The sequence below is a fragment of the Sorex fumeus genome, unplaced genomic scaffold (genome assembly GCF_029834395.1).
Source record: "Sorex fumeus unplaced genomic scaffold, SorFum_2.1 ptg000003l, whole genome shotgun sequence".
Taxonomy (NCBI): Eukaryota; Metazoa; Chordata; class Mammalia; order Eulipotyphla; family Soricidae; genus Sorex; species Sorex fumeus.
The window spans coordinates 51484621-51505318 of NW_026606060.1; the positions used below are offsets into that span (position 1 = coordinate 51484621).

General features: G+C 51.8%; 1 protein-coding gene across 2 annotated transcripts in view; it reads left to right on the forward strand.

Moving 5' to 3' along the window:
- Window positions 1-15126, forward strand: part of TXNRD1 (thioredoxin reductase 1) — a 56255-nt gene extending 41129 nt beyond the window's left edge. For both annotated transcript variants that reach the window (XM_056114450.1, XM_056114455.1), the window contains 4 exons: window positions 3398-3505; window positions 5153-5248; window positions 7074-7208; window positions 14285-15126. In XM_056114450.1, the coding sequence (XP_055970425.1) occupies window positions 3398-3505; window positions 5153-5248; window positions 7074-7208; window positions 14285-14347 (402 nt within the window). In that variant the 3' untranslated portion in view covers window positions 14348-15126. The remainder of the gene's footprint in view (window positions 1-3397; window positions 3506-5152; window positions 5249-7073; window positions 7209-14284) is intronic.
- Window positions 15127-20698: the final 5572 nt, after the last annotated feature.

Sequence of the window (20698 nt, forward strand, 5' to 3'; positions counted from 1 at the left end):
ATTTATTGAATCACCATGAGAGCAGTTAGAAAGCTTTTGGGTTTAAATCTTGGTCATACAATGATGAAACACCAGTCCCTTCACCAGTGCACATTTTCTACCACCAAAAACCCCAGTGTACCCCCATCCCACACCCTCCTCCTACCTGTGTGACAGATAATTTCCACATTACTTTCTCTTTACTTTGATTACATTCAATATTTTGACATCAGACCCACCTTTTTTTGGGGGGGGGGTCACACCCAGCGTTGCTCAGGGGTTGGCTCTGCACTCAGGAATTACTCCTGGCGGTGCTTGGGGGACCATATGGGACACTGGGGATCGAACCCAGGTCGGCCGTGTGCAAGGCAAATGCCCTACCCGCTGTGCTATTGCTCCGGCCCCCGACCCACCATTATTATTTGGGATTTTATCCCAACACTCACATCTACCGAGAAGGCAATATTAGACCATCTGTTTTCTATTGCTGATTTTGAATAGCATATGATGTCATGCGGCCACTTGGAATTCTGAAATCTTAATAACTAAATCTGGAGGGATTTCTGCCAAAAGCCACTGGGTTTCGAGATTTGTTTCTGAGTCTCTGGGATCATGGCTTAAGCTGCTTGTTGAATAGCCAGAGGGCCCGTTCGTGGGGTGACTCCGGGTCTTGTTGGGGTTGGGGAGGAAAGGACTGGCCCTACCCCATCCCATGAGGCCGCATGTGTCTTGTCACTGCGTGCCCTTACCTGGCTGTCCAATGGCCTCTGTAAGATGGTGGACCCTCAGCCACTAGGGGGAACAGGTAGTGGATTGGCACTTTTACCCACCTGGAAAGGCCAGGGCCTGTAATCTAATGTGGAGTCCGGACACATTTCTGCCAAAAGCCGCTGGGGTCTGAGATTTGTTTGAGTCTTCTGGGATCCTAATTATTTCCTTTAAAAGAATTTCACTAGGGGCTGGAGCGATAGCACAGCGGGTAGGGCTTTTGCCTTGTACACGGCCGACCCAGGTTCGATTCCCAGCATCCCAGATAGTCCCCCAAGCACCGCCAGGAGTAATCCCTGAGTGCAGAGCCAGGAGTGACCCCTGAGAATTTCTGGGTGTGACCCAAAAAAAATAATAATTTCACTAATGGTTAAAGGACTTAGTTCCTGTCCATTCTCGAGGAGCATCTAAATCACCAGAGGTCGTTACCATTTGTACCATTTACTACCATGCTGCTAGTAAAATTCATGACAGACTCTTTGAATGTACCTGGGATTATTCTGGACGGTCACAATCACGGTCCTCCCGTTCATTGATTTGCTCGAGCGGGCTCAGTAATGTCTCCATCATGAGACTTGTTGTTACTGTAGCATATGTAATTTTTCATTTTTAGTTTTTCAGTGTATTTAAATGTTCTCAAATTACGGCTTAGGCTTCATGGTTCCAATAGGGTTCAAGTGTCTGGTGTTGATGGACAAAGTCACTGCCTCCCTCCCTACCTCCCCCAAAGTGCCCACAGCCCTCCACCACTGTTCCTTCACCTCTACCCTGCTTTCTCTTACTTTCTCATTGGTGGTAACTGAGTTTCATAATCCAAGACCCGTGGTTGGGTCATCATTGGATACTGTCTATTTCATTGGTCTCTTTTTCTGCATACCACAGATGAAGTGCGGTCACCCGGCATTTGTCCTCTCTGTCACACTCTCTGCCTTATTTCACATGCATGATACCCTCCGGCTCCATCCACTTTGCAATGACTTGCATGACTTCTTCCTTTCTTATGCTTGTGTAGTTGTCTGTTGTGTGTGTATACCAGAGGTTCTTTCTGTTTGTTTGTCCATATCCTAGAGGCTGTACTCAGCACGGCATTGAACAGGGGTGCATATACCCTTTTGAAATAATAACGTTTTTGTGTTGGGGGATAGCCAAAAAGTGGAATTGGTGTCTGTTACTTTGAGGAATCTCCATACTCTTCCCTAGAGGCTGAACCGATGACCTTTCCACCAATGGAGAATGACCATTCCTTTTTTACCACATCCCTGCCGATACTCTGCCGATACTCATGTAGTTTCCGATCTGTTCCATGAATGTCGTTCTCACTGGTGTGAAATGGTATTTTGTATTATTTTGATTAGCATTTCCCTGGTAGTAAGTGAGAAGACCTTTTTCGGAAGGGTAGTGGGCACATCTCATTGTGCTCAGGGCTGAACTGAGCTCTGCACTCAGGGATCTCTGGGTGAGCTCGGGGGACCAGGACCCTCCAGGATGCTGAGGATCGAAACCTACACCCTATAAAGGTGCCTTACCCTCTAGACTGTCCCTCCAACCCTGGCTCCCTGTCTTTTTGGTGGGGGTGTTGGTTTTATTGTTGAATTATGTAGCGTTTTTTATTTGATTTTAATTTAAAAAAAATTTATTAAGTCACCGTGAGAACAGCCACAAAGCTTTCCAGTTTAAGTCTCAGTCATACAATGATCAGACACCCATCCCTTTACCAGTGCACATTTTCCACCACCAAGAACCCCAGTATACCTCCCCTCCCACCCCTCCCCCTGCCTGTGTGGCAGAAGATTTCCACTTTACTCTCTCTACTTTGATCACATTCAATATTATGACAAAAGACCCACCATTATTACTTGGAATTTTCCCCAACAATCAGACCTGCCCAAAAGGCATCACTAGATAATTTGTTTTCTGTTGCTGATTATGAAGGCCATATGATGTCACATGGCCGCGATTTTGGGATTTCTGATCTTTTAGTAATAAGTCTGGAGGGATTTCTGCCAAAAGCTGCTGGGTTTTGAGATTGGTTTGTGTGCCTCTGGGGTCATGGCCATTAGGAGCCAGAGGAGGCATTCATGGGCCGCAACTTGGGTCCTCGTCAGGACTGGGAGCAGTGCTGGTTCCACACCCCCATCCCATGAAGCCCCTCATGCCTCATCACTGGAGTCTCATACCTGGCTGTCCATTAGGCTCTGAAAGATGGCGGCCACCGTGCCGTTGCTGCCCAGGGTAGCACTTTTTATATCTTAGCAGTTACCCCTTTATGTAATCTTAAAATCTTCCCTTTTTTTTTTTATCTTTCATTTTAAAAGTAACAAAAAAGTAAAGGGCAAAAGGGTTTTGAACCCCACATTGCCCGATGAACTGAGGCCCAGCAGTGGCGTCATACTAACATTTAGAGTAAACGTTAACTACCCGTTTGCTCATTGGTGACCAGCTTTCCTAGTCCTCAGGTGTCGGCACAAACTCAGATCTCGGGTAATAGTGCTCAGTAAGCTCCTCTCCGGGACATGGACTTGCCAAACTCTGGTAGAATTTATTAGTTCGCTTTCCTTTTCTAATTGTGAACCTATTCTAATTGTGAAGTCCGTCCTGCTTGATTGACAGTTTCCCTTTTCATAACTCTTCTCTCTCCATTTTTAAACAGTGTGACTATGAAAATGTTCCAACGACTGTATTTACTCCTTTGGAATATGGTGCTTGTGGTCTTTCTGAAGAGAAAGCTATAGAGAAATTTGGGGAAGAAAATATTGAGGTAACTGTTTTATTCTTTATTCCTCTATTATTTGTTTGTTTCAAGATCTAATTTGAATTATTCAGGGAAAAAATGTAAATGGTGCAGAGAACTTGTTTTGTATGCCCATTCTCCAGATTTATATAACATTTTCCTCATTTGTTCCATACGTCTCTTTAAAAAAATACTTGCAATCATATTTAATATTTTTGTAGTGCTGATAAACTTCTTGATCAATAAAAGTCCAAGAGAAGGCGTTTACAAAACTCCTTTGGAAGAGTGGCATTAGGAGGCCAGAAATAGCTGGGTTGTCAGGGGCATGACGTGCCAAGGTGCCAGAAACTGAGCTCTGTGTCCCGTGACTCCCAGCATCCTTGAGCCATACTGTTCCACATCCCCGGGCTGAACATCGATCCTTCCAGCCCAGCAGCGGAGTCTGATGGGAGTGGCCTCCAGGGCCCTGCTCAGCAGTCCTTTGCTCCTCCTGGTGAAGACAGCCTGCTTGCCACTCATCTTTGTACTGTGTCTTGAGATCTTTGATGTTAGAGTAATTGAATGCGGAGAACTAAGACAGCCTTTTTCAACACCAAGGGCTTTGAATAGGGCTGTAGGAACTTGAGACTCTCTGCGGGGCAGCTTGGATCTTGCATTTAAAGGCTACTCTCTGCAAATTTCCAACGCAGCCATCAGAAATACCAGCAGTGGGATCCCGTAGCAAGCTGGATCGCACCTGAGCTTGTTTTATCCTTTTTATATTTTTTTCTTTATATCTGGATTTTTCTTTTTTTTTGTCTTAGCCGTTTGAAAAAATGGTTCCTCTGCTCCATTGTGTTTCCTATAAAAAAAAATTTTATCTAACTACCATATAGTCTCTTTCTCAAATTTCATATTGATAATGCTTCCCATACATTTTTTTTTCCGGTTTTTATTACTTAACCCAATACTACTACCTTCTACTTTTTTAAAATAAGGACCTTCCTCCCCGGTGTGGGGAAGTCTGGGGCCACTTCTCATGACGCTTGACTGTGCTGGGAATCAAACTCAGGTCCCACACATCCTGCCAAGTGCTCTTAATGCTGAGGACACGCCCCCTGCCACTGCCCCTGCTTTGTTAAAAGTGTCGTTGAAATAGAAAATATGAAAAAAACTAAACATTCACTGCAGTTCTATGACTGTAGAATACTGATATTCTTTCCCTAACATACATTGCGGTCTCTCTCTGTCTGTCTGTCTGTCTCTCTTTGTCTTTCTCTCTTTTTGTGTTCTTGGGCCACATCCGCCAATGCTCAGGGTTTACTTCTGACTCTACACTCAGAAATTACTCCCGGCTGGCTCAGGAACTCTCTGGGGTGTCAGGGGTCGGACCTGGTTCAGCTGCTGATCTATGGGCTCTGTCTCTGCAATTGTTTTTTGTTCTTGTTTACCTCTCCTTAATTCAATTTTACTTACTTTCTTTCTCTCACGTGTGCTTTGTTGTTAACAAATGAAGCTTTACTTTTGGACGTGATTGAGATATAGCTCAAGAAATTTAAAGTCAGCCCCTTCCTGCCCTGATTCCTGTGTGGCTTGTGAATTTACTGTTAAATTACAGCTGAGAGATGTGTCTGGCTTCCACGGGGTTGACAGGCATACCCTGAAGATAACGGGGCTTACTCTTGTATCTTCCAGGTTTACCACAGTTTCTTTTGGCCCTTGGAATGGACGATCCCATCAAGAGATAACAACAAATGTTACGCGAAAGTAGTCTGTCATATCAAAGACAACGTAAGTCCATTCCTCGTTTCCCCTGCCACCGATTTGATTCTTCGTATGTCATTCTCTTTTGGTCCGAGAGATCCGCATTGCATCCTTTGAGTATTTTACTGAAAGGTTTATTAGCCCCTTTAATTCTCACCCAGCCCCGAGGCCTGTGCTCTTGTTACCCCACTTTGAATCACCTGGAGGTTCAGTAACCAGATTCATGGCCTGGCTAGAATTCAGTGCCAAGCTGTGGGGAGGGTATGGTGATTACGTCACCATCCTGTGCCCGAGTCGTGTGTTGTATCTCTCCCTCATCCTGTCCCTTCACTTCTTCCCCATCCTGGCAACAAGTGTCCTGAGGTGGAGTGTCTTTTTATTTATTTTTTAAAAATTTTTATTAGTGAAACACCATGAGGTACAGTTGTAGACTTACAGATTTTTGTGCTTGGGTTTCAGTTACACAATGATCGAGTACCCATCCCTCCACCAGTTCCCATTCTCCACCACCACTGATCCCAGTATCCCTCACCCCCCCCCCCCATCTCCCCCATCCCACCCTACCTCTGTGGAAGGGCATTCCCTTTTGTTCTCTCTCTCCTTTTGGGTGCTGTGGTTTGCAAAAGAGGCATTGAGTGGCAATCATATTCGGTCTATAGTCTACTTTCAGCACGCATCTCCCATCCTGGGAGAATCCTCCCAACACCCTTTATTTGGTGCTCTCTTCTCCATCTGAGCTGCCTTTTCCCCTCGCTTGTGTGGCTGACCTCCAAGCCATGGAGTAAGAGGTGGAGTGTCTTGACAGTGTATGTGGGTCTCCCTCCTAATTCCTGTCGACACTACAATCTGGGTCGGTAGAATCCAGCCTGATGTTTAAAAATCATAGAAAGTGATCTTTATACGATTTGTAAACTCAGCGTATTCTGTATGGTTTCTGAATTTTGCACTTTATTTGTTCGTACACTCAAGCCCCAATTGCCAGCATGACTCCAGTCTAGAACACACTGCCTACAGACACCCCCCCCCCCCCCCTCCCGCCTTCCTGGTTCTTTCCCAGGGAACAGTTCCACTTTGTTGGTGTTTATTTTGTTTGTTGTGGCATTGGGGCCATGCCCAGGGCTCACTCCTGGCTCTGTGCTCAGGAATTAGGGCCGGAGCTCAGAGGACCATGTGGGATGCCTTGGGTTGGACCCAGGGCAGGCGTGTACCAAGGCAAGCACCTGGCCCACCGTACTGTTCCCCCCACCCCAGGCCTCCCAGTGTCACTTTGGATAATGCGTCACACCCCTGCCTTAGGGGAGATTGTCCTAGATCCTCCTCCAGTCTCAGTGTCGCTCTGAAAGTCTGTCAGCTCATGAACATCATGTGTCCCGTTATGTAGAGTCTAAGTTTGGGACTTAGAATTTATCTGAAACGTCCCTTGATGGCCAAACATTTCAGATTTGCCAAACATTTCTGAATTTGCAGCTCTTACCAGATGGCGAACCTCTGAAGGATAGTTGTGCTGTCTGCCCCCAAACCTCAGCTGCAATAATTTCTTAACTTTCTTAAAAAATGTCTCTGGTGCCACACCGGGTAGTGCTGGGGCCTCAAACTTGGGGCTTTCATGTGCCCAGCTTGACCTGCAGCCTTCTGGGGTGTCTCCCCCAGCTCCTTGATTTCTTAAAATTGGTAACATGTTATAGGGAGGCGGGAGGTACCTGGAATCCTGAGGAAACCAGGTAGAGGAAATGAGGGCACAGCTGCCCTTGGAAAATTTTTTCATGGGGTTTTTAAAGATTCCATGGCCGTGGGTGGGGGGACGGGTGTGAGGGACATCTCAGTTATCCTCTGGCTTTGTTTCGCATCTTAGGAACGCGTCGTGGGCTTCCATGTCCTGGGCCCGAATGCTGGAGAGGTGACCCAGGGCTTCGCAGCTGCCCTCAAGTGCGGACTGACCAAAGCTCAGCTGGACAGCACCATCGGGATCCACCCCGTGTGTGCAGAGGTGGGTCCCCGCTCCCACCCGCACGCCTTCCCGGCATCCTCTCCAGGGTGGGCCAGGGACTGAGGACTCTGAGGTGCTTTCTGCTCCTCTCGGGCCAGTTCTTCGTCCCCTCGCCGCCTTTCTGGAGTGGAGAATCTTTCCAAAGAAGGTCTCGTCCGACTCCAGAGCGGTCTCTGGTTCTTTCCCTTACTTTGCATTCCTGGAATGAGCTGCAGAGTGGTGCTGTGCTCCATGGTCAAAAAAAGGGATTTGTGGGGATTAGACCCAGGGCCTCTCATGCATAAACCATGCGCCCTGCCGCTGAGTTCTGCTCCCACCCGCCCGCCCGGTGCTGCCAGCCTTACCTTGATCCCGTCTCTCCGGAGGACTCTCACTGCACCGGCCGAGCTTTAATCCTGATTAGCGCGAAGTTTCCTGGAGGGGAAGCGCTGCGCTTTCCCTTAGTTGAGCCAAGATCGGGTTTTGAAGGTGACTGGGAGGTGACAGTAGGTCTGAAGCAGCCCAGTGCGGGCCTCCGGGGGTCAGTGTTTCTCCACGGGACTCTCACAGGGGTCTGCACCCGGGGACCTGGAAGCCTGGGAGGCACAGAGATGAGATCTCAGGACCTGGCCGTGTCACTCAGCTCTCCGGAAGCGTGGTTTCCACGTGCAAATTACTGGGGTGATGCTTGACTTGGTAGCAAGGCTCGGGGTATCTAGGAGAGCTCCCGCATTGCTGGGTGTCCAGTAACTGCTTGTAGGCTGGTTTCCCCACAAGACTGTCATCAAAGATGTGGCTGTGTGTGTGTGTGCGCGTGTGTGTGTGCGCACGCGTGTCTGTGTGTGCATGGTGTGTGTGTGTGTGTGTCCGTGTGTGTCCCTGTGTGTGTCTCTCTTTGTGTGTTTGTGTGTGAGCGTATTTAAGGAGTAATTTCTTAGAAAAGCTGACAAGATTCCTCAGCTTAGAAATTCCCGAGGGTCTCCTTCTGGAATTGTTCTAGAGGAGGAGAGAAGTCTGTTTCAGCAGCCCTTGTCAGCCTGCAAGGCAGAATCGCATTCGCATTATTCAGCGTGAAGTTCCTGGTGATAATGTATTCTGGACATCTGAGCAGTGAGAATCCAAATAGGAAACGGATTACACCTCATTTGGAGGAGTAATTTCAACTAATCAAGTCTGTTTGTAGGAAAAACGGTAACTCCAGAGGAAAGTGCATTCGAAAGAGCCCCGTGGAATGTCTTCAAATGAGTTTTAGTACCCTATGAAATATTTAAATAACTCCCACTGTCATTATTGCATGGGGAGGGGAGAGAGAGGGTGTGTGTGTGTGTGTGTGTGTGTGTGTGTGTGTGTGTGTGTGGCACAGTAAGATGTAAACGCCCATGGCAGTGTTGCCTTGCGACTGTGTGCTTTGTGGGTTGTATTCCTTGAGTAGCAAGGCGGGATTGCAGGATTGGTTTCACCCTGTTTTTAGCTGTTTCAAAATGTGTTTTTAGGGGCAAGAGACCTACCTAGTACAGTAGGTAAGGTACTTGCTTTGCACATGGCTGACGTGGGTTTGGTCCCCAGCATCCCTCATGGTACCCTGAACACCATCAGGAGTAATTCCTGAGTGCAGAGCCTAGAATAAGCCTTGAGAACTGCCACGGTTGTGCCTGCTGTGGCACAGCCCTCCTCCCCCATCCCCCCCCCCCCCAAAAAAAAAACCCCAAACACCCAAGAAAAAATTGTTTTTATGAAAATTCAGAAGAGGCAGTGACTAAAACCTTTGTAAAAATGAACCTCATCTGTTGATCTTAGCCATTTCTTGAGATTCATCTATCTGGGTGGTCATTAGGCTACCACCTTCCCAGATCTCTTCTGCCATCCCTGTCGGTATTAGAGAAACAAATTCTTCCCACGTTTGCATTGGCTGTGTTGACTATGCAAGTCCCTCACAAGCTCTGTTTTTTTCCTTGTCTTGGGACCCACGTGGGGTTGCCTTGTGCATGGCCAGCCCGGCCAAGCCAGGTTCGATTCCTCCGCCCCTCTTGGAGAGCCCCGCAAGCTACCAAGAATCTCTCTCCCGTATGGCAAAACCTGGCAAGCTCCCCGTTGACACATTCAATATGCCAGACACAGTAACAAGAAGTCTCTAAATGGAGACGTTACTGGGCCCGCTCGAGCAAATCGATGAACAACGGGAGGACAGTGCAGTGCTACAGTGGGGCCCACGTGGTGCCAGCAACGGGGCCCAGAGCCCCACCCCCGCAGGGCCCTGCTCTGCCACTGGAGTCTCATCCCTGACCCCCAGGTTTCTTTTCTGAATTTCTGAGAAGTGAAGCTCGCCAGCTCATAACCCCAATATTTGATTTAATGGAAGCTCCCTGGCTCTTTTATTTTTCTTCCTCTAAGCCCAGCCATCTCCATCGTCCTATATTGTCCTTCTGTTCTTGCAAAAGCCACACTTTTTTAAACAAAGGAAATTACAGTGTTTTTCAGTTGAGCTGAACTAGCTTACCGTGTCATCAGCATTGCATTTAAAAGTGTTAATGAAACTCTTGAAAAATTCAGTGTAATTATGTTTTTTTTGTTCTTCTGTAAGTATAAATGAAGTAACTATTCCAAGGATTGTTTTTTTTTTTTTTTTTTGCTAACAAGGTTGAAGCTTTTTTTTTTTTGGCATGTTGAATGATCTTTTCTCTGGGTATACGTTTAAATATTTTAATATCCTGGCCTGGTTTTTCTTGAGTCTGGATATTTTTAGGTGCTGCTGACATTCAGGAAGGGCACGAGATGTCCAGGGCTTTCTTGGTCAGGATCCTCCTTTCACAGGAAGTTATTTCCTCTTTTTTTCCCCCCCAAAAGTACATTTGATGTTGATTCGTATTGCTTTGGCCTGGATTCCTTCTGGTCCTCTCTGTAGGAAAAGCCGGGAAACTACGTGGTCCTTAGGAAGCAGAGAGAGCCGGTCCCAGAAGTCTGCTCAGCCAGCAAGGACCGAGCCTGGAGGTGCCCAGACTTCCTTGATCTACTGTCCCCTCTTCAGAAGAGAAAAGCTATGGCCATTGGAGATCGACCTCCTCTAAGGGGACAGGCAGAAAGCCACCCTCTCCCCGGATCGTTCACTGCCCGCCTACCACAGAGCTGAATCACCCACTTTGGGAAATCCTAGCCTCGAAGTCTTTTTCTTTTTTGGGTGGGGGGTCACACCGGGATGCTCAGGGGTTACTCCTGGCTCTGCACTCAGGAATCACTCCTGGCAGCCATATGGGATGCTGGGAATTGAACCTGAGTCGGCTGTGTACAAGGCAAACGCCCTCCCCACTGTGCATATCACTCTGGTCCCCAGGCCTCGGGGTCCTGCTGCTTTCATTGCCAGGTCACCCTCAGAATCCACATTCATCTTCCCCACCTTCCCATCCCCGCTTCACACACACAACCCCCTTCCCCCCCCCCCCCCGCCCCGAATCTCAGGCACTTTTGTTGTTAATTGAATTGCAGTGAGATAACATAATTATAAAGTTGTTCGTGATGGGGTTTCGGTCATGTAACGTTCCAGCACCTGTCCCTGCCCCTGTGTGCATGTCCCACGGTCAGTGTCAGCCACGTCCCAGGCACAAAGGTCCACCTGCAGCCTCAGCCCCAGGCGTTGAACATTTCTGCTCTGTGTAGGTCACTAGTGACCATCGCATCCCGGCATCTGTGCGTCTGTCCGTGGAAGGGTCCGTTTTCCTTTTCCTCACAGGAGGATAGTGCCGTTGATTCCAACAATTGAGGCTGTTAATCCAGTCGAGGGTTTTGTTCTCAACATGCAGGGGTCTGGTCTGCCAGTCCAGGTGGGCCTGGTTGCCGCCTTTGAGGAACTCTCTGGCAGCAACCGCCATCCCGGAGATCCTGGCCCGGCCAGGGCGTCGTCAGTGTCTGTGACTTCAGGGCTGGGAACGCCCTGTGCCCGGTGTGGCACCTGGGTGTGGCCGGGGTTCTGCTCGCCAGACACTTGTCTCCTGCCCTGAGGAGTGTTTGGGTGCCGTGTTTCCCTCACCAGGCCCGGCCTGTCCCTGAGACTCACTGCTGAGTGCTCAGCCTTTCCAGCACACAGATTTCGGGAGTTGTTTTTCTCTGGGAGCCCCTGTACTCTGCTGTTCTGCCCCCCCAGGCTCCCCGGTGTCCACTCAGTCCCTCAGAGTTATCACAGTGTCTGGTCACCGCCTGGGTAGAAGACCAGCCCCTCATTTTTGCGGGACCGAGTTGTGGAAAGCCGTGTTTTGTCTGGCTTCCTGCGGAAGTGGGGAGCCAGTGGGGTCCCAGTGCCACCACCCGGCCAGGGATGGAAATGCCTGGGTATTTCTGTTGTTGCTATTCATTTGGGGGCCACACCCGGCAGAGCTCAGGGATGACTCCTGGAGGTGCTCCGGGGACCGTATGGGATGCTGGGGATCGAACCCGGGTTAGCCACATGCCAGGCAAACACCCTCCCTGCTGTTGTATTGCTCCGGTCCTAAGCATAGGAAGTGTTTTGTTCTGTTCCCTCTTGACTTGTCAGTTTTTCTGTTTGGGGGAAATAACGGAGATCAGCCACTGACTCGGGTGGACCCCAGCAGTTCACAGTGCGTGACTGACTCTGTGATGTACAAGCAGCCCTGTAATTAGAATCAGTCACTGAGATGCTCGCTGGGAAGCAGTTTCCTCAGCCCTGCCCTGCTTCTGCCGAGAGAAAATTCAGATCACTCTGAATTTCTGGGTATCATTTGCATTGAGAAGACGCTTGTTAGAGAAGTGAAGTTTTTTTTTTTGTTTTGTTTTGTTTTTTAATGTGCTGGCAGTGTTGTACGAGGGCAGGTCAGCGCTCCTCGGGGCCATGGAGGCTCCGAGCCAGTGTGTGCAGCCCTGGGAAATCACCCTGCCAGTGTGGCTGGCAGCCGGGCGGGCACCTCGCCGGGGCTGCCAACTGGGCTGCTGAACCTCCAGCTCTGGGGCCAGGAGCTGCCCTGGCAGGCCGCGGGCCCATTGCCAGCACTTGTTGGCAGTGACTTGGGAGCCAGGAAGGTGCCTGGCCGGGCATCTCATAAAGCATTTGGCCCGTGAATGACGGGCACTGTGGCATCCTCTGAGTCTCTGTCTGTAGCTGCACGTCCCGGGTAGCCAGCGTCACAGACAGCGGGGAGGGCGCCTCCCTTGCACGAAGCCGACCTGGGTTCCATCCCCAGCGTTTCCGTATGGTCCCCCGAGCACTGCCAGGAGTGATCCCTGAGCACAGAGCCAGGAGCGAGTCCTGGGCGTCTCTGGGCGTGCCTCCCACTCCAAAGCAAATGCAGCCCTGAGCTGAGAGCAGGAGAGGAGCCTGGGCAGAAGGTCTTTGGACGGCGCCAGACGGTGTGAGGGAAGGAAGGCGGGAGGTGCGACTATTACTGAACCCCTGAGTGGGGGGAGCACGTGTTCCCTGGCCACCTTTTGTCCCTCCAGATCCCTGAGTCATTTTTTTTTTCTTTTTGGGTCAAACCCGGCAATGCACAGGAGTTATTCCTGGCTTTGCACTTAGGAATCACCCCTGACAGTATTCAGGGGACCATATGTGATGCTTGGAATCGTGATCCTGCAGCGAGCAGATGCCATTGGGCTACACTAGCATGTGACAGGGATGCATGGAGATGTTACTGGCGCCTGCTCAAGCAACTTGATGAGCAACGAATGGGAAGACAAGTGATACAAGTGAAAGTTGTTCACAATAGTTCGTTACATTTAATATTCAAACACCAACCCCACCACCATAAGAGGAAAGTGTGTGAAGATTGTTGTATTTCATTCTGGAGCCATTTAAGTCCTCATAGAAGAAATAGCAAGCATGTGTGTTAAACCCCAGCCGAACGTGTGCTACTCTTGGTTCATCATTGGACTAGAGTATGAGAGATTCGTGGTCGTGCGCTCCTAGGAATTCTGGAATTTAGACTATGATGATGGGGCTGGAGGGATAACACCGCGGTAGGGCATTTGCCTTGCATCCAGCCGGCCCGGCCGAGCTGGGTTCGATTCCTCCGCCCCTCTCAGAGAGCCTGGCAAGCTACCGAGAGTATCTCGCCCACATGGCAAAGCCTGGCAAACTCCCCGTAATGTATTCGATGTGCCAAACACAGTAACGGTTGTCACAATGGAGACATTAGTGGGCCCGCTCGAGCAAATCGATGAACAACGAAGGACAGTGCTGCAGTGCGGTGCTACAGAATATGATGACAGAGCAGGCTCTGACTCACGGACAAGCCCATGGCACTCTCTTCTTGCCGTTGATGGGATTACATGGTGCCGGGGGCAGTTTGTGGGGGTGACTGCCAAGCGACTGGAAAACTGGGGAGCTGGGGTGGGAAGGAGGTGGAGGCCCAGTCTAGCTCAGAGGGAGCTTGGAGATCTCAGTCATGGGTCCCGCACACCTGGGTTTTTCTGCAGGTTGGAGTGATAGCACAGCGGTTGGGCGTTTGCCTTGCGTGTAGCCAGCCCAGACGAGCCGGGTTCAATTCCTCTGCCCCTCTCCGAGAGCCCGGCAAGCTGCCGAGAGCATCTTGCCCGCATGGCAGAGCCTGACAAGCTCCCCGTGATGTGTTCAATATTATGCCAAACACAGTAACTACAAATCTCATAATGGAGACGTTACTGGGCCCGCTCGAGAAAATCGATGAACAACGGGAGGACAGTGACACAGTGACAGTGTCCCTTGTGGGTGAGACTTGTCTGAGCCTGTGTGGAGAGCAGCCTTGAGCAAATGCCCATGAGAGTTCTGGAGGTTTTCGGCTGCCCGGGTACTGCTGGGACGGGGAGGGAAACTCAGCTCCCCGCTCCACCCCTCCCAGTAGACCCCTAAGTCTCCCCCAAGCCTCGCCCTTTCTTCCCGGGCCCACCTTGGGGGCATCTGCACCTCTTTAGTTGGCTAGGACTTCTGTAGAGATTTTACAATGCTTCCGCCATTGATCCTGCAGAGAAATAGCGGCTCTCCCCGGGCTGGTGGCTGCGGTTTGGGGGGGAGGGGGCGTGGCCTGAGTTAAGTGCCTGTCGTTCTCGCCAGGAGAGGGGGGTCCCGAGCCCCACTCCCCGCGTCTGAGCGTCCCCTGCTCTCTTTTTCCCCCCTGCAGGTCTTCACGACGCTGTCGGTGACCAAGCGCTCCGGAGGCAACATCCTGCAGGCCGGCTGCTGAGGTTAAGCCCCGGTGCGGGTGCCGCCCGCCAGACTCCGCGCCGCGCCCCTCCGGCCCCGATCCAGGGTGAAGAAGATTTCGAGAAGGGACTCGAACTTCTGCCCTGGGCGTCCTGCGCACCCTCCCTCCGGGTCGGAAGCAGCGGGTGGAAGGCAGGCGGCATCGCACTGGGGTTCCCGCCACCGGCTGAGCCCAGCGCCCGACAGGCACCCCAGGGTGCATCCATGAAGTCACCAGCCTCAAGCCTGCGGGTGGGCGGTGATGGAACCTTGTCGGCGCTTTCAGCCTCCCTCTCCGGGGTCCTTCCTCACGTGGAAGACCCTCCGTGACTCCTCTCTTTCTGTCTTAAGGCGTTACTGGTCCTAGTTAGGAGAAAAAAAAAAGAAGGTTAGCGGTGGGCTCTGGTGTAGAGCTGGGTGGGCCCCCTTGCCCCATGAAGGAGCACTGCCCAGACCCAGTTGCACTAAACAGCGCACATCCCTCACTGTTTAGCAGTGTCCCCTGATAAAAAAAAAAAAATCCATTTCCAAAGCAAGTCAGTGGAAGGCTGAGTCTGGGTGGGCTCCTCTTGGGGAGGGGGCGGCTGCCTTTATCCTGGGGCTGAACGGAGTGTCCTGGCTGTGCTTTTTCCCCGTCTGTGTATGTCATGTCCTTTTCTGAGAACTGTGCCCATAGGAACGCGATTCTTCCCACTCTTCTGTCATCATCCCATTTTAAAGGAAACGCTTGATGTCCTAAGTTATTCTCAAACACAGGTGGATGTGAAGGATTTTCAGAAACAAAGACCAAACCAAACCAAGTGACTTGGGGGCCAACGCGATCAAACACGGTTTAAGGTGCTGACCTTGCACGCAGCCAACCCCACTCAGAGGGTCCTCCGAGCACTGCCAGGAGCCAGCCCTGAGCACTGAGCCAGGGAGAGCCCCCTGAGCATAGCTCGGTGTGGCCCCAGAACCAAATAACATCCCCCCCCCAAAAAAAGACCCCAGGTGGTTTTGACTTCCTCTGTCCCAGGGGTTTGGCAGGCGGCGCCGGTCCACAGTGGCTTTTCCTGCCAGCACTGTCCCAAGCCCGGTTGAACACACGGTGCCTGGTCGCCGCTGGGGTTCTGCGGGTGGCTCAGCCTGTCCCGCCCGACCCAGGGGTGACTCTGAGCGGCCCCTTCAAAGTGCATTTCTTGGTCACCTCAGGGAACCCCCTCATCTGCCTGGCGCTCGGTCAGCAGAGCACCCGGTCCTGCCCACAGGCTCTGCCTCTCGTCCTCGGCCCAGGAAGAGAAGAGAGGAAAAAGACGGGCCCATAGAGGCAGCGGGCTGGGTTCACTTTTATTTATTCTTACTGATTTTTAAAATTTTTTTTTCCCCCTCCCCGAGTCTGCCCATCTCTGCCATGGAAACAATAGCCAGGCTGACAGGGTTCCGTCTAATCATGTTGTGATTCCCTCTGAGCGGGCAGAATGTTCTGTCCCCACCGGAAGGGTCCCCTTAAGGCTCCGTTGACAAGTCTTGTCCAGATTCTCTGCCCACCCGGTGCATCGACGCACATCCATTTTTGTTGTACGTCTCCTGAAGAGAAGCAATGTGAAACATTAAAAGTATTAATACCCAGCCGGTGTGCCTCCTCCTTGAGGGGGTGGGGGAGGGGTTGGCTGGAGGGGGGACGGCGGGGCTGGGGGTCGGCTGCAGTGGGGTGACCTGCCTTCCGCTTCCGGTTTGTAGAGGTTTTCACTGAGTTTTTGCATGCAGGGTCCCCTGGTTCGGGGCCAGGTGCTGGGGGGTGTGCGGGGAGCAGTGACACAGGACAGAGCGGCCGAGGCAGCCTCGGTTACACACCTGGTGCTCAGTACACGTTACAGGTAGGTTGAGGGTCTGATCCTTGGCTCACTTGCCTGCCCCTCGCTCCCCGACGCGCCCCTTGGCAGCCCAAGCTCCCCATTTCCTTTCCCTCCCATCTCAGCCTTTCCAAAGTACGTGTCGGTTCTGCCCCCACGAAGCAGCAACTGTGGCTAAAAAGCACATGTGGCACAGTGGGTACTGGGCATGTTGGCACCTCCATGCACGCTGGCCCTGCCCCTTCCTCCTGCCGCTCAGGAATCCTGGTCCTAGTGGCACTTGCTGAGGGAGGAGTGTTGAGATGGGAGCCTGGGCCCAGCCCCTCAGCTCCTGGCCTGGCGATAGCACAGCCCCTGGTTCATTTCCCAGCGTCGCATATGGTCCCCCAAGGACCGCCAGGAGTAACCCCTGAGCATCACCGGGTGTGATCATCCCCTCCCCCCCCCCAAAAAAAAAGATGAGGGCGACGAGAAGGTGTCAGATGCCTGCAGAGTGTCTACTTAGCAGGAAGCGGGGTGTCGAATCAGAGATGGATGTGGAGGGTCAGTGGGGGGAGTGGGGGAGGCTGGTGTGAGGTGAAAGGTCAGTGGGGACGGCTGGCGTGGCAGCTGGGCTCGTTGAGCAGGAGCACTGCTGCCCCTAGAGCTGGGCCCACAGGTCCCTCCGCACCGGGTGTCTCAGCCCCTCTGGGTGCCATGGGGGTCCCCGTCCCGGGAGAGGGGTCGGGTCCAGCACTCCTTGCCTGGGCGAGGCCGGATTTCCACGGCAGGGACGCCTTTGCTCCTGGTCATGGCAGTGGGCCCCCTGGTCAAGCTCTGCTGGCCATGAGCCCTCAATCAGTCGGTCACTCCTTGTGCTGGGCGTGCACTTGGCTCTCTGCTGCAGCCTTGCTCCGTTTTCTTAGCACCCCCCGAATCCCTTCAGATGAGGGGCCCCTCACATGTCCCTTTACCACCTCTTTAGAAGCCCTGCCTCCAGATACAGCTGCATTTTGCAGTCCAGGTTTCAGCCCGTGAAAGATCTTTCACAGATCATTCACTGTCAAGGATTTTCAGGGTGTGCAATACCGTTGGAGACCCATCCGTGTGTTGAGCGAGAAAGACACAATAAGGGCCAGAGCCAGAGTCCAGCAGAAGGACAGGACACTTCCCTTGCGAGTGGCCGGCCTGCATTCGATGCCCGGGATCCCTTATGGGCCCTGAGCACTGCCAGGAGTAACACCTGGGTGCAGAGCCAAGAGTAAGTCCTGAGCACTGCTGGGTGTGGCCCCCTTTCCCCCAAGAAAAATTAATTCAGGGACCAGCGATAGTACAGCGTGCAGCTGACCTGGGTTCCATCCCTGACATCAAAAATAACATTAAGGGGCCAGAGCTGACAGGTCAGTGGGCTGAGTGCACGCGTGGCATCCAGAAGTCGGATTCAATCCCTGGCAGCCCACTAAGCACAGCTGGGAGTGGCTGAGCACTGGGCACAGACCCTAGAGTAGCTTCTGAGCACCCCTGGGTGTGGCCCCAGAACCAAAGCAATCTGCAGGGATGCTGAGCAGCATCACAAAGGAAAGTCTCCTAAAATAACAAGAGAATGTTGGAAAGGGAAAAAACCTTGAAGATAGGGAAGATTTGAATCAACAATGTCTCTCTACTGTTGAAAAAAATCCACTTTTCCCTTCTATGTCCTTGACATGTTTCTAGGAACCACAAGTACATTTCCCTTCAAAATGTGCTCTCCTAACTAAAACAGCCGACCAAACAATTCAGAGAATTTACCCTCAGGAAACCTAAAAATATTCTTTTGCAGGGGTGGGAGGTGGCTGTTTGGCCACACCCTGTGATGCTTGGGGGTCTCTCTTGGCACTGGGGATGGCATCAAGGTGCACTGCATGCAAGGCAGTACCTTCATCCCCGTACTGTATCATAACTTCTGTCCTGCCCCTTGGCCTCTGTACTGCCCTTTGACCCCTATACTGCACCTTGACCCCTGTACCGTGCCATAACCCCTCTGCTATCTCTCTGCCCCAAGAAAAACATTTATTTAAAGAAACTGGGCAAAAAGTTTAATTAGAAATATAGTCACTGCAAATAGCGGAAAAGAGTACTTGTAGGGTGTGGGCAGGTTGTATTCAGGAAAGTTGAAAGCCTTTCTTATTTTAGAGAAAAATAATAAGTAAGGGGCCGGAATGATAGTACAATGACTTCATATTGCCCCTGAAGCCCCACCAGGAGTGATCCCTAGCAGAGAGGCAGGAATAAGCACCACTGGGTCACTGTAGCACTGTAGCACTGGCCTCCCATTGTTCATCGATTTGCTCGAGTGGGCCCAATAATGTCTCCATCGTGAGATTTTGTTGTTACTGTGCTTGGCATGTTGAATATGTCACGGGGAGCTTGCCAGGCTTTGCCGTGCAGGCAAGATACTCTTGGTAGCTTGCCGGGCTCTCCGAGAGGGGCAGAGACATCAAACCGGGGTCGGCCAGGTCGGCCGCGTACAAGGCAAACACCCTACCAGCTGTGTTATCGCTCCAGCCCACTGGGTGACACCAAATAAATAAGACTTCCTTTCAAGAAGCTGGCAAGTAAGAGTCAAGGTTCTGTCCGCAGGCAGCTCAGAGGAGCAGATGACAGAAGTGAAGCTGAATCTCAGTTCAGTGAAATACCCACATGGAATTAAGCATTTGGTACAATGCAGCCCAACTGGGGCCAGAGTGGGTACCGTGGAAAGGGCACATGCCTTGCGTGTGACTGACTCGGGTGTGATCCCAGCATCCTGTCCGATCCCCTGAGCCCGCTGGGAGTGATTGCCGGGTGCAGAGCCAGAAGTAAACCCTGAGCATTGCTGGGTGTGACCCAGAAACCAAAAATACATACATATATACCTGCATACCTTCCAGAGTCCCAGCTGATTCCGTATTACCCCCTGCCCAAGGTGGTTTCCAGGAATAAGCCACGTTTGAGAACACGAGGGTGCAACCTAGGGAGAAGGCGGGATTCTCTGCAGGGAACCGAGGCACGAGCACCTGGCAGCTTAGCTCCTCCCCGCCCGCGTCTTGACACACGGCGGCTCCCGTCCCTTAACAGACTGTAAGGTCCAGTGCCCTCACTGGGAAGGCAGGGCCGGGAAACGCCAGGCCACCGCTACTCCAGGGTGAAACCACAGCCCGGGCCCAGCTGGCCCTTCCTGGGGCCTGCGTTCCCGTCCACGACAACACTAGTGAAGAAAATTCTACATCTGGTGGATGATGGGGGTGACCCTCCGTGGGTTCCGCATGTGGGCAGGTGGGTCTGGGTTCGGGACAGGGAGGCACCAGGTGCAGAGTCAAGGTCTGCACAGGGTCAGGCTCACCAAGTTCCTGGTTGGAGTTCGAGGCTGCTGGGTTGTGGCCACTGAGGGCCAGGGCTTGGGGACGTCCTGTATGGCCCATGCAGACCTTTCAACAACATGAGCCAGAGCAGGAAGGACAAGACATGCAGCGAAACTGCTCGGAAGCCCAGATCTGCAGGCATGGTCTTTCATCTGTGTTAAGTGCCAGAGATCTCGGTGGTATCTCCAGATGTTAAGTGGCCTCAAGCCTGAGACACACAGAGATGGGACAGATTTTTCTTTTCTTTCTTTTTTTAAAATTTGGGTCACACCCGGTAATGCTCAGGGGTTACTCCTGGCTCTGCACTCAGGAATGACTCCTGGTGGTGCTCGGGGGACCATATGGGATGCCAGGGATCGAACCCAGGTTGGCTGCATGCAAGGAAAAAAGCCCTCTCCACTGTGCTATTGCTCCGGCCCCTGGGACAGATTTTTCAAGGTTTTATTCACACACTAACACACACTCATATAAGGGACTCAGCGCTGAGGGTTCACAAGCCTAAGATCCTTGGAACCTTGATTGCCCTCCAGGAGAGGTTCTTAAGCCCATACCCTTCTGCCTACGTGCCTGGGTGCCTGCCTGCGTGTCTGGGTGCCCCCTGCCAGGTGCATTCTCATGGCCTTGAGCCAGCCAGAAGCGAACCAGAGCTGTTAACACATCTTGTTACATTCCCTTGAATCATCCTTGTTATCTGCGGTCAGATGTCTGGGCGTTTTGGTCCACGCCCGTGGGGTCTGGCATGGTTTCCTCACTAGCTGGTAAACTCATGACTTTTGGCTTTCCAGAATGGAGTTGCTGAGGTCCCGTTTCTTTCAGTTCTGTCCTTCTGTCTGGGGAGGGGGCGCACTTCCATGTCTGGGATGAAGGGGTGTTTCTGGGGGCGCTAGTGCGTGCTCAGGGGAACCTGAGGACACCGAGGAAGACGCTGAGTTAGAGATGGCACTGTGGGCGAGGAGAAGGAGCATGTGCACAGAGGAGTAGTACAGCGACTAGGGTGCTTGCTGCGCACACAGCCGACCTGGGTTCGATCCCCGGCACCCCATAGGGTCCCCTGAATCCCTCCAGGAAAAATCCCTGCTTGCAGAGCCAGGAGTAAGCCCTCAGCATCACCGGATGTGGCACAAAAACACAAAAAAGAACATGTCCTTTACATGCAGAGGC